The 18,915-nt window shown below is 35.0% G+C and overlaps 1 protein-coding gene and 1 long non-coding RNA gene across 3 annotated transcripts; both read right to left on the reverse strand.

Annotated features, from left to right (window-relative positions):
* Positions 1-332: 332 nt before the first annotated feature.
* Positions 333-5,409, reverse strand: LOC138126265 (UDP-glycosyltransferase UGT5-like). Of its 2 annotated transcripts, none has more exons than XM_069041980.1 (5): positions 5,141-5,409; positions 1,894-2,149; positions 1,038-1,844; positions 766-985; positions 333-714 (listed from the first exon to the last, which is right to left on the reverse strand). In XM_069041980.1, the coding sequence occupies exons 2-5, from the start codon at positions 2,135-2,137 to the stop codon at positions 432-434; spliced, it is 1,554 nt and encodes a 517-aa protein (XP_068898081.1). In that variant the 5' UTR covers positions 2,138-2,149; positions 5,141-5,409; the 3' UTR covers positions 333-431. The 2 variants fall into 2 exon arrangements, with proteins under 2 accessions (XP_068898081.1, XP_068898082.1); XM_069041981.1 differs by lacking the exon at positions 5,141-5,409 and adding an exon at positions 3,964-5,130.
* A 1,294-nt stretch (positions 5,410-6,703) lies between these two features.
* Positions 6,704-7,671, reverse strand: LOC138126653 (uncharacterized). The gene is made up of 2 exons (XR_011157899.1): positions 7,362-7,671; positions 6,704-7,305 (listed from the first exon to the last, which is right to left on the reverse strand). It is a non-coding gene; the product is annotated as an uncharacterized lncRNA (long non-coding RNA).
* Between the last annotated feature and the right edge of the window lie 11,244 nt (positions 7,672-18,915).

Genomic DNA, 18,915 nt, shown 5'->3' on the forward strand with positions numbered 1-18,915 from the left:
TTCTTTTTGCCACGGTTCTGTGATACGATGCTGTGAATGAATTGTATTCTTTTTTCCACTTGCTTTTCAATTTCATTGTCTTCTACTTTAAGAATAATCTTCATATGATAGTCATCAAATTCTCGAATAAGATTTTCTAGTTCATCCCCTGCAGTCAAGACAAAAGTGTCCCAAAAAAAAACATGGCCGCTCATTCCCTGTCGGCTTTCACTCACCCCCGCCCCTAGTGGTCGCTGGTGGTACCGACATCGGTACTATTATTGCTTTTGTTGGCGGTTGGTTTGAATTCAAAAGCGGATATCTCAATATATAAAAAAAATCTGAACACGTAATGATTTGTAAAATGTACATTTAGGGAATACAAATTTTAAATTATTACTTAATACCTACTATCTATTATGAAACGTCTGTACATGGCACATTTTTAGGTCTCACATTTTCTTAAACTTTTTTTGTTGTTTGTTATAGAAAAATTGAATTACTTTTTCTGTACATTTGTATAAAATATAAACTATCAATAAAATCAGTACCAAGTCTACAATGAACACATCTAAAAGAAGATATTGATATAAAGGTAAATCTAGAGCTGCAACTCTTAAATGAGAGGCGCCTCCATGTCGAATTATGTAATCTACCCAATACATCGCTGTGTCCATTGGGTTGATTAATCGGTCGTGATATATTTTGGATCTAGCTTTGGCATTTTTAGTGTACCTAAAACGAAGTGTTAATACAACAAGGTAAAAAAAATAACGATTGATTTACGTTTGGTTAGTCAGGAGATCGTTGAGTTTTTCAGTTAACGTTTTCTGGGTAATGTCCTTGTAATTCAGCGAAAGTCCAAATCCGCTGTTGACAATCTTTTGGGTATTTAGCCTTTGATCTCCAAATATGGGTATAGCCAAAACGGGCACTCCGTGATATATTGTTTCAGTAGTGCTCAAAAGTCCACCGTGAGTGATAAACAATTTCATATTTGGATGAGCTGAAATGTTTTCAATTTAATTTTGTTCCAGTTAGGTGTTTGTTCTATTTACCTAAAATATCTTGTTGAGGTAACCATTTGCCCAACTTCACATTTGTCGGCTTTCCCGGGAGAACATCTGTTTCCCATTTCCACAAAACTTTTTGTTTTAGTTTTGAAAACGTGTTGAGGAAAGCTTCAAGCTTCTCAGGTGGTAGGTCGGAACATTTTATATTGGAACCTAAACTGAAGTAAATGACTCCATTTTCGGCATCATCCAAGAATTCTTGTAAGTCTCTTGGAAGTTTCTTTGGGGGTTTTACGTGGAAACCTCCAATATCGATCATGTTGGGTACATAAGGAACCGGGTCGTTGGTACTGTGATGAGAGTTAACGAACACCACCGAAGCGTTGTATAAAATTTCGTTTAGATCTGGCCCATTCGGTAGATATTTTCTAACCAATTGTCTATGCTTCGGCAACACATAAAAATTATTTATAAATTCGGTGAATATGTACATTAGACTATTGACTGATCTTTCATAAAATGTCATTTTGCTAGAATAACTTAACAGGAGCGCTGGAACATACGAGGGTGGCGCTGGGTTTCCTACAAACAGATTTACCCACGCATTTGCTCCGACTGTACTTAATAATACCAAATGCCCTTTAAAATGTGTTGCAAGTGCTTTGAGTCCATAAGTCATGAATTGTTCTACTATCACAACGTCAAATGTTTCATTCGAGTGCAGTAGTTTTTGAACGTTGGTATGATTCAAAGTATGTTCAGTAAGTTCCAACATGAAATAATGTATGAACGCTGTAGAGAGAAAACTGTTCATGTCTTCTCTATCGAAGGAGTTGATTTGTTCTCTCCTCTCTAGAACAAAATGTTTAGGGTTTGAATATTGCTCGGAATCCAAACTTACTTTTAGCCATCTCTAAAAATCCTGTTAGCAAAATATCTCTGTAGGAACCATTCTTCGGTAAATCTTTTTCGCCATAGGAGTTGATTACTGTTACGTCATGTCCTCTTTCCGCTAATCCTCTCATTAAAGCACTTCCTAGTATATAGTGACTAGTAGCAGGCACGGGAAATATTCCCAAAATTTTCGCACTTTCGGCAACATACGAGTACGTTAAACTTACAACTGCTAAGAGTGCAAACTTCATTTCCCTTTCGATCTAAAAAGCCATAAATGAAATATTTACTTTAAGGTAGTAATTAGATGTAGTGTCGTTGCAACTTTTTGTTTTGTTGTTGGTACTCGTAATTTGAGAAATAGGTATTACGATCATTTAAAAAAATGGTTAGGTACCAAGTGTGAAAGGTTTTAACAATTAAATTTGTTAAGCAGTTTCAACTTCATAAAACAGAGATTTCGTTCCAAATTTTAATGAAATACATTTTTCACATTTGTTAAAGTAATGTCCTTTAATCGCCTTGTTACGAAGGTTCGTCTTGTATTCTACAAATACCGTGCGATCATTTAAATTATAAATTAGAGCGGGCTGTGAATTTTAAATAAGGTTGGCATTATTAACTGTTGTCAATTTGATTTAAAATTTGAATTGTCAAAGTGACATTTCAAAATTTTTTATTTCGAACAGAACATTTTTCTTACTGAGAATTATTTTTAAAATGCTGAACAACAAGAGAATGGCGAATGGAAGTATTCTGTAGAGCACTGCGTTAATGGTTTTCAAAACACATTCCCTAATTTTCCTGTAGATTACCAAAAATTGGTCCAACAAATTTATAAATGTGTGGCGAAATTTCTTAATGTGGGGACTGTTGGTCAAAAAGCCGGTAGTGGAGCGCCCAAAAAAAGAATTCCTGAGGTTGTGGCAGATGTTTCAGTAAGAATGAAGCAGTCTCCTAAAAAAACCTCCCCGCAGGTTAGTCCAAGAGATGGACCTCTCAAATGGAACTCGTCACAAAATATTAAAACAAGATTTAAATCTTCATTCCTATAAAATTACAGTCGTTTAAGAGCTGCTCCCACGAGATTTTCCTACGCGAATAAGATACAGTCAGTGGTTTTTGAATCATCTAAATTTCTAATTTAGATTATTTCTAGGCACTATTTAATGCATGCAACGCTATAACCGTTCAGATGTTGGAAAATGCATTTGAAAATATGCAAGGGAGGGTTAACAGTTGCATTGAAGCTTGGAGAGAACACTTTGAACACTTTCTGCAATGCATTTGAAAATATGCAACGGAGGGTTAACAGTTGCATTGAAGCTGGGGGAGAACACTTTGAACACTTTCTGTAATTCTCAATAAAGCTACATTATTCTTTATTGCTTTCTTTTCCTTTAAATTAATATGGGAACCATAAACGCTATAAAGTTAACCATAACCTCACATTTATTTAATCAGTCAATTGGCATTCTGGGCAATCGTATAAAAAAAATCCCGCCTACTCTAATTTATAATTTAAATGATCGCACGGTATAATTTAGATAAGTACTTATGATTTCCAAAGTTATTAATGTTGTTTGTATCAAATTAAAAAACATGTTTGAAATTATTAAAAAATATTGTAAAGAGAAAAATAATATCTAGCTATAAGGAAGGTGGAGTAGATTTGTAGAAACTTAAAATTGCTTAAATAAATTAGGTTTTCTGCTTAAAAAATAAATACATCAAACTGTATTATCATATTTCTATAAGTATACATATAGCCTCTAATCTATCACTAGGTTAACATTATGACAAAAATATGTAAAATATTTGTTTAAGATATAATTTAAGAACTAATGTTAACAATGACAGCTCTGGAACATTTTATTTATGATGTATAAGTTACTAGATTTAAGTAATACTTATTTGTATATGGAAGATAATACGGGGTCATTATAAATGATTGTACATACCATCGTAGGTGGCTGTGCACTATGCTTTAGGTGCGCCGCTAAACACCGACTAGTTGTTACAAACATTTATAATGACCCGTATAATGTTATAAATCTTTTGGTTTATAAGAACTCACACTGTATATAGTGATTACTTCTAAATCGAAAATAAATTACTAACTTAATACACCGCAAGGCATATCACATACCACAAGGTGAAGATTGTGGATGTGGTATGGTTATCGTCATAAAAAAAGTTCTAAGAGCTAATATCGCAGCAGCTGGTTACATTCCCAAGGGGAATAACTATGAAAAAAATACAACACCCAATAGTGAACATGACCCTGAATATAAATTGTATCAGTGACCAATAGATCGTTATAGCGCTTAAAAGTGACGTACATATTTCCATCCATATAATTTAAAAATATGTAACTAAATTAAATTATTCTATAAAATCAAGATTAAATCGAGACATGCACTTTGCATAGAGAAATAAATAAAATTTTCAATAACAATTTAACAATACATTTTGCTACTCGTAAAATTTAAGAGGAACTCAACAAAAAATGACCTTGATGGAAATTTACTGTCAAGTAAATGTGATGGTTTGCTGACGATTCGCGAGTTTTGGGCAAATAAAATATCGTCCACAAAATTTAGTTTTCCATTCCATTAGGTATTTATTTTTGTGAAAATCGTTTCACATCGTTGTAACAGGTGTTCAATTGAAAAGTTCATCGAGTTGGCTTTGACTTTATTTTTTAAGAGACAACATCGTAAATTAAGTTGGTTAGACAAAGATAGCGACAAAGATCAAAGTCAATTCGATGAATTTTTCAATTGAACAGATGTTATAACATAATCAATAAAAAAGAGATAAGGGACGATTATGGAAAACAAATCTTCAAAAAACGTACGGCGTAGCTTCATACATACAAACAACTACGATGAAAAGAGGTTTTGTGGAAATTCCAACCATAAGGGTGTGGACGGTATAAACCCAGTCACCATTTTCTTCGTTTTCATTTCAGAAATAAGTTTGCGTCATAAATAATTTGCATTTTAGAGTGAAAATCAAAAAATAAATTTCATTCATGTACCTACCTAAGTGTCAAAATTGAGTGGTGACAGTTTGTGGAAATTTTATGATCCATATCCGCCCTTTAAGTACCTATCTCAATTTTTGTTGATCAGAATTTTTTTTTATCAAATTATAAGTAATACAAAAACAGCAATGTAGGTTTTGTTCATTTCTTGTGGGATTTCCATTAAAATAAATTTGATTGGAATTACTTTTCTCTAACAACTTACCACAATTTACGTTCCTAAACTATGGCTTTGCACAATGAAAAATTTCAAAATTAACCAACTGCAGTTTTCACGCTTGATGGTTTGATGTTGCACTGATTGTATAGCACGAATACATTTGATGAATCCTGAATTCCTGATAGATATACACTGACGCTGCTGGCCTGACGAAAGCAAGTCAGTTCTGTCTTGCATTATTAGCGTTCAACAAACAAATAATGTAAATATATTCTTGGCCCCCTTGATTATTTTACAAAATGTAATTTTTTTACAATTAATGAGATTCAAATTTTTATTAATAAAAAAACATGGTCAAATGAAGTTCAATTATTAAATTGAACTGATTATTAAATCAGGCAGAATGGATTCCTAATTTAGAAAATGAGATACCAGATAGTAATAATCCACATCATATTCAAATTAGCCTTGAAATTTTAGTTAAAAATATTAATAGTTCACATAATTGGAAATCCCCTGGAGGTGACCAAATTCATAACTTTTGGTTAAAAAAATTTACTTGTATTCATAAATGCTTACTTGATCACTTTAACGGATTTATTAGGGAACCTAACACATTTCCAGAGTTTTTGGCCCATGGTATAACATATCTGAAACCAAAAGATTCCGATACTAAAAATCCATCAAAATATAGGCCCATCACATGTCTGCCTACAATTTATAAAATTATGACATCTTGCATTAAAGTAATAATTTACGACCATTGTCAAAAATTAAATATACTTAATGAAGAACAAAAAGGTTGTGTTAAGGAGTGTTTTGGTTGTAAAGAACAACTCATAATAGATACGGTGATAATGGAACAAGCTAGAAAAAATAATAGAAATAATTATACCGCATTCATAGACTACAAAAAAGCCTATGATTCAGTACCACATTCATGGTTAATTAAAATTCTTAAAATTTATAATAGTAATTATACATCAAGGTAGAGAAGAAATTTTTTTAAGCCGAGGTAGTTTATTAATAAAGAAGCGAGGCTTAAAATTGTCTTCTCTAGCGTGGTGTATATATTATTTTTTTCACTACTAGATACGTTAAAACCCTTTCTAATAATAATTATTAATTAAATTTGTTTGTCCGATGCGACGATCCGAGTTTTCATTTTTCAACGGTTGCTATGAAAATTGAAAATCGTCTCTCTACGTTAAACAATAAAATCAAAGAAAATCTTTTGTTGCTAGGTGTCGGCTGTTCATTATTGACTACTAGTTAATAATAAAAAATTATTAACCTAGGGCATGACCAACTTCATTCATATCCGCTTCGCTTCTATATGGTCGTCTCAATTTAGCAAAAATTTGTTCCCGCAAAGTAGTCCATGAAACGTGCATCATGTATCGCCATCTTCCGTCAAGTTGACAATTTATTCATTCTAAAGTTTAAATAAATTCGGGACTGTTAAGTTGTTTTTTTAACAAAATGGGCAGAAAGTGTTTTATTTGTGGAAATTTGAAGCCTTTTTTCCAATTTCCAAGTGATCCCGATCAGAGAAATAAATGGTTAAAGTCTCTTAAAAGATCTTGTAGTATTTTTTGAATAATAAAATTTCTTATAGAAGGTAGGTAGTTTATTAAATGGTATTATAGATCTCAACAAAATTACAGATCATCTTCAAAAAAAGTGACACTCACTAAAGATGCTGTCCCATTCCTATTTGTAAGAATTCAGATCCAAAATATACAACATGCAAAATGTTTTCTTTAGTTATTTTAGAACCCTGTTGTTGTTTGTACGAATTCATATCCTGGCCCAGTCCCCAGATGAAAATGAACCTGTCTCTTCCCTGAAAACCAATACATATACAATACATATTTGTCGAAGTGATCTTTTATGTCACTTTGATCCACCATCATACTAGGATCTTTATTAAGATTAATAGCCCTTCAAAATCGGAGTCAATTGCTGTATTCCAGTGATTCATTTGTAGGCATTATTGAGAATTGCAAATATAGTACAAAAACTGTTAGGTACCATTTCTACAATATGAGAAACCATGTATTCATTTGCATGACTTGCTGTATGATCACCTCCTTCAAAATTCAGCGTTTTCCTGTGCAGACCACAAAGCTGCTGTTATTATTAAAACGGCTGCGAAATCAATCCTTAGTAATATTTGTGTAGAATAAACGGAATCTTTGAAGACTAAGCTTGAACAGTAAACTACTGAGCTGAAAAGTTTTGAAGTTATAAATAGTGCTCTTACCTTTAAAAATGTGTTTTGTTTGTGTTGTCAGGGGTGTTGTCATCTAGTTAAATTAAACCCAACATTTTCGTCTTCCTGTTTTTTTTTTAATGGGCTGATAACAGTAATAACCAGTAATAACATAAAAATAAGGCCATTGACCTTGACGTTAATTAATTGACGTTAATGTCAAATTCATTTGTAGTTTGGTTGTTTGTTGAGGAGATGTCGCTAGTAGATGTCCATCAAATGGGAACATTTGATTGCATGTAAAATTCAAAATTGAAACGGCCATATAGAAGCGAAGCGAATATGAATGAAGTTGGTCATGCCTAGGGAGAGAAATTCTACTTCTGGGGTCGATTCGAGACTCAATAATGACGCCTTCTAAGACTAGTAGTGAAAAAAATTAATTTTGATTTGATTAACTTTTTATCCCATATAATGACATTTTGGAGAACTGTTGGAAATATGCAAACTCCAATCAAGTTATATGTTTAAAGTTGCCTTAGCAACTACAGTTTGTTATGACAAAAGTTGTATTAATTACAAAAAGCTAGAAATAAAGACTCTACAGGTTATGGACCCACTGCGCTGAAAAATAAGAAATTGTACGAATTCCGCAACGAAAAAGTAACTTGAAGCTATTTGTGAGTACTACAAAAACGAAAAATGAGCTACACAAGCGTGAAAATCGAACCTCTTGGAAAAGAAAATTTCGATACTTGGAAAATTCAAATCGAAGCTTTGCTCATTAAGAATGATTCTTGGAAATACGTGAACGGAACAATTCCGAAACCAAAAGAACCACCAGAAGCCGTAACCACGTGGAAATCAAACGATGCGAAAGCCAGGTCAGATTTAATTTTAACAATCTGCCCATCAGAACTTAAACAGATCAAGAATTGTCCTACGTCAAAAGATATATGGAACAAATTACACAGCGTCTACCAGTCCCAAGGACCTGCTCGAAAAGCGATGCTCCTGAAAACATTAATTTTGCTGAAAATGAAAAACGGTGAGGATATGAGGGATCACATCCGGAACTTCTTCGACGTCGTGGACAGACTCGAAGAGATGGAACTTTGTATCATCAATGACCTTCTTGCCATCCTTCTGCTCTACAGCATTCCCGACGAGTACGAAACTTTTCGAATTGCTATTGAATCTCAAGAGAAATTACCACAATTAGAAGCACTGAAGATAAAACTCCTGGAAGAGTATGAAGCTAGAAAACGAAATTCAAAGGAAAACGTTTCAGATGCCATGTTCATTAATAAAAATCCCGGTAGGTCAAGTCAACCCAAGAAATCTGAAGATTCTAAAACTGAACGTTTCAAATTCGCTTGTCACACATGTGGAAAAATTGGCCACATGGCCAAGGATTGCAGATCGAAACTCTTCAAACCAAAAAATCCAAAAACGAAACCCGCAGAATCAACCCGAAAGGCAGAAGTCGTTATGAAACTTCACGTCGAACACGATAAACGATGGTGTTTAGACTCAGGTGCGTCTTCACATATGTGTTCTGAAAAGGCAAGATTCCAAGAAATGAAAACCCCGAAAGTGCAGACCCTGAATTTGGCCAACAGCTGCTCAACGAAAATTGTAGGAAGCGGTACTGTACAACTGAGTGTGGAAGAAAATCTCACCGTGAGACTAGACGAAACTCTGTACGTTCCAGACCTACGATCGAATCTCTTGTCAGTCGCGAAGATGACCGAACACGGTTTTGAAGTTATCTTCAGAAGAAACGAAGCCATCGTAACGAATCCCGACACCGGAGAAAATGTAATAGTAGCACGTCGAGATAAAGATATGTACTACATCGACGAGTTGTCCGAAGAAAGCAGAGTGTCGCAGATATCTATGTCATTACAAGAATGGCATGAACGTTTTGGCCACCTCAACGAAAAGGATTTGAAGAACATTATACGCAAGCAGAAAGTTGATGGAATTGACATTAAGGCCGACGAAGCTTTACCCATTTGTGAAATGTGTGTGAAGGGCAAGCAGACACGGAAGCCATTCACAAAGTCGGTATCTCAATCTACAGAACTTTTAGAACTCGTGCATACAGACGTTTGTGGACCCATGCGCGTGAACTCTCTCGCTGGTTCAAGATATTTCGTCACTTTCATAGATGACAAGTCAAGATGGTGCGAAGTATATTTCATGAAAAAGAAAAGTGAAGTTATCGAGAAGTTCAAGGAGTACAAATGTTTGGTTGAGAAGAAAACGGAACGAAAAATTAAAACAGTCCGATCTGACAACGGAACCGAGTACACAAGTCACTACTTGGACTTGGAAGATTTCCTGAAACAAGAAGGCATCAGACACGAACTCACTGTAGAATACACGCCACAACAAAATGGAGTAGCCGAAAGGAAAAACAGAAGCTTGGTGGAGACGGCGAGGTGCCTGATGATCCAGTCGGGGCTCTCCGCAAGTTTTTGGGCTGAAGCGATTTTAACTGCAAATCACATCAGGAAAAGGTGTCCTTCTCGAAGCCTGGGAGGTGAAATTCCATTTAAAATGTGGACGAGAAGAACCCTAATTGTCAGCTATTTCCGAAAGTTTGGGACAACAGCCTTTGCACTTGATAAAACGCCTTTTATCGGATACTCGGTACAATCGAAGGCATATAGACTTTGGGATCCAGAAGCAAGAAAAGTTATTCGAAGCAGAGACGTTACGTTCACAGGACGTAATCAAGCAGAAAATGATTTCACTGATTTCATCGACGAAGAAATTTTCAAGAAAAACCCAGAAAACGTCATTGAATTCAACGTACCCGAAACACAAAAGGAAGATAAACAAACAGAAACCTGCGATCTAGAAGCAGATGGAGAAACTCTCGTAGAAGAAGAAAACGGAGAAGAAATTCCCGTGATAATGAAGAGAGGTCTAGGACGACCAAAGAAGGTTCTTACCGGCAAGCGGGGGAGACCGCGAAAACTGTTCAACATGGTAGAAGTCAACGAAGAGGAGGTAGAACCCGAAGAAGAAGAAAACCACGAGAAGGAAGAATTGCATGATGTAGGTGGTCTGATCGAGTTTGGCGACCCGCAGACAGTTTCAGAAGCTCTATCTAGTCCAGAAGCTGCCGACTGGAAAAAGGCAATGAACGCAGAATACGAAGCTCTGAAAAGAAATCAAACTTGGATAATTGTAGATCGTCCCCAGGGAAAGAAAACCGTTGAATCGAGGTGGGTTCTACGAACAAAATTCAAGAAGGACGGATCAGTCGATCGTCGCAAAGCCAGACTCGTGGCGAAAGGTTTTACTCAAAAACCTGGTATTGATTTCAACGAAACGTTTGCGCCCGTGGCAAGACTCGGATCAATTCGTTTGTTCATGGCAATAGCAGTCGAATTAGGTCTCCAAGTACACCAACTGGATTTCACAAGTGCCTGTTTGAATGGCAAAATCGAAGAAGAAGTGTTTATGGAGGTTCCAAGTGATTTCTACGACATACTAAATGAAAAGGAGTCACAAAAATTCAGAGGAAACAAAGTGTGTTTGATCAGAAAGGCACTTTATGGCCTGAAACAATCAGGCAGGCAGTGGTACAAGAAACTAGACGAAAAATTAAAACAACAAAAACTGAAACCATTGAACTCCGATCCCTGTGTTTACATCAATAAAGAAGACGGAAACATCGTCATAGTCGTGATCTATGTTGACGACCTCATGGCCGCATCGGACAACCCGAGAAAACTGCAACGATTAAAATCAGAACTGTCGAAGTCCTTCGAGATGAAAGATTTAGGTCCTTTGAGTTTTTGTCTTGGCATAGAATTCACACAAGATGTCAAGAAACAAACAATTACCATGTCACAATCAAAGTACATCAAGGAAACCTTAAGTCGTTTCAATATGGAAAATTGTAAAGCTGTAACAACCCCGATTAACCCGAATGAAAAACTGTCGAAGGAAATGTGCCCGAAAACCGAAGAGGAGAAGAAAGCAGTTGAAATGTTACCATATCAGAGCTTCGTTGGTTCTCTAATGTATTTGGCTGTTTCAACTCGACCAGACATCGCACACGCCGTCAGCATGCTCAGCCAATTCAACACAAACTTTGGGGAACAACACTGGAGAGCTGCGAAACGAGTACTGCGGTATCTGAAGAACACAGAAAATCTAGGCTTAATGTTCAAAAAGTCTGGACAAGAACTTGTAGGTTATGCCGATGCAGACTGGCGTGCAAGTATAGATGATAGAAGATCGTACACAGGATATGTTTTCAATTTCGCTAACGCCGCTGTCAGTTGGGAATCACGAAAACAAAGAACGGTTGCAATGTCCAGTACGGAAGCTGAATACATGGCTCTTTCTGAATCGACGAAGGAAGCTATTCATTTAAGGCGTTTCCTGTCTGAAGTCCTAGATCAGCCGTCAACGACGATAATTTTTAATGACAATCAAGGAGCCGGACAGTTAAGCAAAAATAACGTGTTTCATAACCGTACGAAACACGTAGATATTCGTCACCACTTCATACGAGAAGCCGTGGAGAGAGGAGACATCAAGGTGGAGTACCTTCCCACTGATCAAATGCCAGCCGATGTTTTGACAAAGGGATTGTCATCGCCAAAGCAGAATAAGTGCATCCATGCCCTTGGCATGACTACGACCACATGAAGAAAGACACAAGATGCAATTTGAGGGGGAGTGTTGGAAATATGCAAACTCCAATCAAGTTATATGTTTAAAGTTGCCTTAGCAACTACAATTTGTTATGACAAAAGTTGTATTAATTACAAAAAGCTAGAAATAAAGACTCTACAAGAACTACTTTAAATTTATCAATAAACAATACTAAATTAAATTCCGAGCCTATTCAAATTAAACGGGGAATTTATCAAGGAGATTCTTTAAGTCCTTTATGGTTTTGTCTAGCCATTAATCCTTTGACAAATCTATTAAAAAGCACTGGATATGGTTTCAATATTAGACTTAATAATACCACACTATCCAAATTAAATCACCTTCTTTATATGGATGACATAAAACTTTATGCATCTAAAAAGAATCACATTTTATCTTTACTAACAATAACTGAAAATTTCTCAAATGATATTGGCATGTGTTTTGGTATTGATAAGTGTAAAACGCAATCAATATGTCGCGGTCATTACGAAAATTTAGAATATATAACTAAAGAAGGAGAAATCATTAAAAATTTAAATAAAGGAGAATTTTATAAATATTTAGGTATTAATCAATCAAATCATATTCAACATTCAATTATAAAAGAAAATTTAGAAGAACAATTTTATTTAAGAATTAAATCTATTTTAAAATCAAAATTAAACGGTAATAATTTAATTAAAGCAGTTAATACATATGCTGTTCCATTGTTGACCTATTCTTTTGGTGTTATAAAATGGTCCAAAACTAATTTACAGAATATAAATATTCAAACTAGAGTTCTGTTTACAAAATTTTGTAAACATCACCCCAAGTCTGCTATTGAAAGATTTAATTTACCACGCGAAAATGGTGGTAGGGGTTTTTCAAATCTAGAAATTCTACAACACAATCAAATTGTTTCACTAAAAAATTATTTTCTCAATAGAGCTCGTGATAACACTTTTTTTAATGCTTTGGTTTCAGCGGATAAAGGTTACACACCTTTAAATTTAAGTGATAATATAATTTCAGATATTGTTGAGCCAAATATACCTGACACTATAGCAAATATAAAACAAGTCTTTACATGGGAGATATTTTAAAGAGCTAGAACAGCCAGAAATTAATATTCAAGCTTCTCATGCATGGCTTAAAAAATCAAATATTCATCCTGAGACTGAGGGTTTTATATTTGCAATACAAGATCGTGTTATAAATACAAGAAACTATAAAAAACACATATGCGGTTTACAATCGATCATTGATAAATGTAGGATTTGCGGAACTGAAGGGGAAACCATTGAACACATCATTTCTTCTTGCCGTTTTGGCTCAAAGCGAATATAAAAAACGTCATGATATATTCGCAAAAATTATACACATGAATTTAGCAGTTAAATTCAATTTATTAAAGGATACACAACCACATTACATTTATAAACCAGAAAGTTGTTTAGAAAATGACAATTACAAATTATATTTTGATCGCACAGTTTTAACTGACATTCACATTCAGCATAACAGACCAGACATTATTATTTTAAATAAACAACAAAAGCAAGCATATCTTTTAGATATAGCTGTTCCAAATTCACATAATATAACACAGACATATAACACAAAAATTAATAAATATTTAGAGCTGTCCGTTGCTATGAGAAATCTTTGGTGTTTAGAAAAAAATTCGATTTTACCACTTGTGATTTCAGCAACGGGAATAGTACCGCAATCTCTTTTTAAAAATTTAAAAATTCTGGATTTAGATAACACATTGGTAGTTGAAATTCAAAAAGGTATATTATTATACTCATGTCACATCGTGAGGAAATTCCTTAACATTGACACAGAACATAATACACAACAAAGTCAAAATGTGGAGGCGAGACGCCGGTAATTATGTTGATAAGCACTGCACTATTACTTGATAGTATTATCCGTAATAGTGTATGTACTCCGTCATTGCTCTAATTAATAATATTTATTTACTTTGCGTTACAAATGGTCTCATTATTATATCGAAAATGAATGAATCATATTATTAAACTGTTTTTGGTAACTTTTAGCTTTTGTTATATTGTCTGATACTGCTGGTAATACAATAAAAACCGACGTCTTACTACCACCTTTCCTGCCTGACAGTAACACTTTAAACAATGTTCCTGACGCCTTCAAAAATGTTTTCAGTGAATTCTCTGGAACTATTTATAAATATTTTGAAATTTTCGGTGCATCTATGAGAAATCATTTTAATTCTTTAAACGGACAACTTGCGGATCTAAGAAAAGAGAATTCTCTACTACGAACTGAAATTCAGAAACTAACTGATAAATTATCCCAGAAGGAATTGCTGCAGAATAAATCTCAAGATTTACCCTTATCCAACGTATTATCTTATGCTGACACTATTAAGCGATGTGCATCTGTGGTTGTCATGCCAAAAGAATCTTCTCAAGCAGTCTCTAAAACCAAATCTGACATAATTAACAAAATTGATCCTTCTAAATCAAATGTTGATATATCGGGTGTACGTTCAACGAAAAATGGCGGTCTTATTCTGAAATGCCATGATCCTTCCGAGTTCAAAAAATTTGCTTTGGATAATAAATTAGTGGACTCGTACGAAATTAAAGACTTAAAAACCATTTCGCCTAGATTACGCATTTCAGGGGTTTCTAGTGATTTAGGAAAAGAACATATTATATCATTTTTGGTAAAGCAGAATAGCTCTGTGTTTAGTAATCCTTCTCAGCTGAAAATCCTTAAATATTTTCCCACTAAGAAGAAACCTGATGTTTTTCAGTTCATCTTGCAAGTTGACGTCAATACTTATATTAAAGCTTTAAATTCGAAACACTGTTTGATTGGATTAGACAACTGTTATATATTTGATGCTATTGATGTAATTCGCTGTTATCGCTGCAACGGCTATCACCACTCTCATACTTTTTGCAAACGTAATCTAAGTTGTCCTAGATGTGGTGAATCCCATGAGGTAAAGGAGTGCAAATCTACTGTTTTAAGATGCATAAACTGTGTATCCCTCAATTCAAAGACCAATCTGACTGCTGTAAACGCTGCTCATGCATGTTGGGACACTAACGAATGTCAGTATTATTTAAATCTAATAGCTAATATAAAGAAAGATTTATTTGGTGATGTTACTTTACCTTCATAGCAACTAAATTCGGATTCACTATTATATCAAGAGGCAGTTAATATTGAATCGTTGTCTTTGTTTGTTGATAGTAATATCACCCTAACTGGAGGTGACCGTCTGATAAGTCCTTTAGACCTTGGCTCCTCTGTTGCGTCTGCCTCCAATAGTGTACGTAAGCCTGAGCAGATCTCATTCTTGGTTCAGTACCTAAATGCCGGTGGTACGAATACTAAGATATCTGATTTTTTTGAATCAACTGGTGGTTCTCAGAGTGACGTCATTGCCGTGTCCGAGACTTGGCTATCTGATAATGTTTCATCCTTGGAAATTGCTGATAATAGCATTTACGACATCTACAGAAAGGACAGAAACTTTACTGATCTTGGCCTCGTGCGTGGTGGTGGCGTTTTGCTGCTAATTCACAAATCTTATCGGGTCTTTCAACTGAATCTTGACCATATTATTGCCCATTTGCCTATTATTGATATAATAGGTTGTAAAGTTGTATTGAATTCCCAATCTTTTGTGTTCGTTTTTGTTATTTATATACCACCTCAAACCTCTGTTGATGACTTTGCCACCCTGATGGAGTTTTTGGAGGTCTTGGATTACTTGTATGAACACGATGTACTGTTTATAGGTGATTTTAATGTGCCTAATTATATCAATAATAATGGTTGCAGAATAGACTCTAAAAACGAACTTTTACTTAATTTTTGTAGTATTTTAAATCTTAAACAATTCAATTATATTACGAATTGTGATAATCGTTGTTTAGATCTAATACTATCAAGTTTTGATTGCAGTGTTATGCTCGATTCCGCTCCCCTGTTAATTGGAAGTGCGCTTCATCCTCCTTTATTTTGTATTTGCTCTCTGAAGTCGCCTTGTCGCAAGTTTTTCAAAAGTTCCAAAAGTTGCCGCGGGGAAGAACGATTTAATTTCCGTAAAGCTAACCTGTTGGGTCTCTACGATTGTATTGCGAATTGTGACTGGAGTTTTCTGCATGCTGTGAACGATGTGAATGTGGCAGTCGGTTTATTTTATGAAAAGTTATATGACATGTTTCGGCAGTTTGTACCGCTGAACAGAGCGAATTCTTCACATTATCCGGTCTGGTATACAACCGACATTATTAGGAAATTAAAACACAAGTTTAAGGTTTTTAAAAAATACAAAAAAACTAAGTCACGCTCTACATTAATTGAATTTAGGACCTTGAGACGTGATCTTAAGATCAGCATTACCTAATGCAGCATACCATGAGTACATTTCTACGGTTGAACAGCAACTAACTCACGACCCTCGTTGTTTTTGGTCATTTGTGAACCATAAAAGGAAATCTAGTACTATTCCTTCAGTTATGCAATTAGATGAGGTCGAGTACTCCACCCCGCATACTATCGCTAACGCCTTTCTATCCTACTTCGAAAAGAATTTTTCGTCACCATCAATGACAGATTTTCAGTTTAATAATCCTTGTAACAACAATTATATTCATTTGCCAAGTATTTCTACTGATGATATCCTAAGGCATCTTTTAAAACTGAAGCCGTCTTCTGCCAGCGGTGATGATGCCCTTCCTGGTTTTATCCTTAAGGATTGTGCTCAAATACTGGTTACGCCTTTGCATTTTTTATACAATTTAATTTTAACAACCTCAGTTTATCCGTGCTTATGGAAGGTTGGTAAGATTTGTCCTATATTCAAGTCGGGTAAGAAGAATATCATCTCAAATTATAGACCTGTCACCATTCTACCGCATATTTCCAAGGTATTTGAGTCTATTATTTACTCTTATATATATACTAATGTACAAAATGTTATCTCTGAACATCAGCATGGATTTTTTAGGGGTAGGTCTACGTCCACCAATTTATCCTGCATCTCGCATTTCATTTCAGCTGCGTTGGATAAAAATACTCAGGTTGATGTCATCTACACCGACTTTTCAAAAGCATTTGATCGCATCGATCATAATATCTTATTAAATAAACTCAGACACTTCGGGTTCAGTGACTCTCTTTTAAATCTATTCGAGTCTTATTTATCGGATCGTTTTTGTTACGTAAATGTTTTAGGTTTCTATTCTGCTCGGCTAGTTGTAAATTCAGGTGTTCCCCAAGGGTCTAATTTAGGTCCCTTGCTTTTCCTTTTGTTTATTAACGATATCGTTGAAATATTTAGTTTAAATGTGCTTTTGTTTGCCGATGATGTTAAGCTGTATTCTACTATTAGAGATATTTCTGACTGTATGCGTTTGCAATCAAATGTTGATGTGCTTTATGGTTGGTGTCGCAGTAATGGTCTCCCCTTGAATCGTGACAAATGCTACATTCTCTCGTTCTCTCGTAAGACCAAGCCGCTTATGTTCGATTATAGAATTGGGAATGCTTCATTGACTAGGTGTTTCACTTTCAAGGATTTAGGCGTTACATTTGACGCTCAATTCACCTTCAACGAACATGTTGATATTATTGTGGCATCATCAGTCAAAACTTTAGGTTTCATCTTTCGATCGTGCAAACGATTCAGGTCTGAGAGTTGCTTAAGGGCACTTTATTTTACCTTGGTCAGATCTAAATTGGAGTACTGTTCAATTGTATGGTCGCCGATCTATCGAAGAGGTGTTGATGCTTTGGAGTCGGTTCAGAGGAAGTTTGCCAAGTATCTTCTGTTCAAGTTAATTGCTGAATTTCCTCCAAGAGGTACTCCTAATTCTGTTCTTTATAATATGGCAAATCTGCGTTCTCTCAATATGAGACGTAATGATAGTTTTCTGATATTTCTATATAAGATCGTACACGGCATTATTAATTCTCCCTTCTTGTTATCCCAAATTTATTTCAATGTGCCTCGGGCAAATCTTAGATCTGGTCGTTTTTTTTATGTTCCGCGAGCAGTTACTAATATACTGCATCGTTCCCCTCTTTATACTGCCTGCACATTATTCAATAGCAACTGTAGTGAGTGCGATATTTTTGTGATTAGTCTTGGACAATTTAAGAGATTGATTACCTGCATTTCAGAGGTTTAATTGAGCGTTTCCCGTAACGGGTACACAGTCGCTTTTTGAGCTGTTGCATTGTATAACGCTGTTTACTGTTGGTTTTTGTTTGGGTGTACAACCTGTTAACCAACATACCAAATAATAATAATAATAATAATAATAACATCAGCCGTTTGACGTCAGGCGTCACGGTAACGACGAGTGAAGCTACGAACTAAATTTAGTAAATATAACCTTACATTTTTGTGAAAAATATCTGTTACCAGCCTACGCGAAAGTCCCTAGTCTAATATGAAAACTTGAACAGCTGAAATTTCAGAAATTAGTAAAGCAAAGTCTCGAGAAAGTAGATAAAATAGTATATTACACTCGTTTAATAAGACATATTGTCACATTCGTTCCATTGAAACATTCATGTGATAATAAAGCGTCTTATTAAACTTAATAATATACTATTACAAAATTAAAATAGGTAGGTACTTCATAATCCTTTTGTTTTTAAGTTACAATGATTTTAATTTAACCAATCATCGTAGACAAATATGAATTCAATCCATGCGTTTCCTAGGAAACAACAGCTCACGGTAGATTTATCTGTTATCTTTCTGTTGTGATTGGCTAACTTAAAATTGCTGTAGTTTAAAAACTGTAAGGTTAAACAAAAAAATTCTAGTGAAAGCTTTCTCAGCAGAAAGAGCGGAGCACGTGGTTAACGGGATATACGCCAGTTCTGGGACAGCCTGTACATATAAAATACAATTTCTTTATTT

Source organism: Tenebrio molitor, chromosome 3 (genome assembly GCF_963966145.1).
Source record: "Tenebrio molitor chromosome 3, icTenMoli1.1, whole genome shotgun sequence".
NCBI lineage: Eukaryota > Metazoa > Arthropoda > Insecta > Coleoptera > Tenebrionidae > Tenebrio > Tenebrio molitor.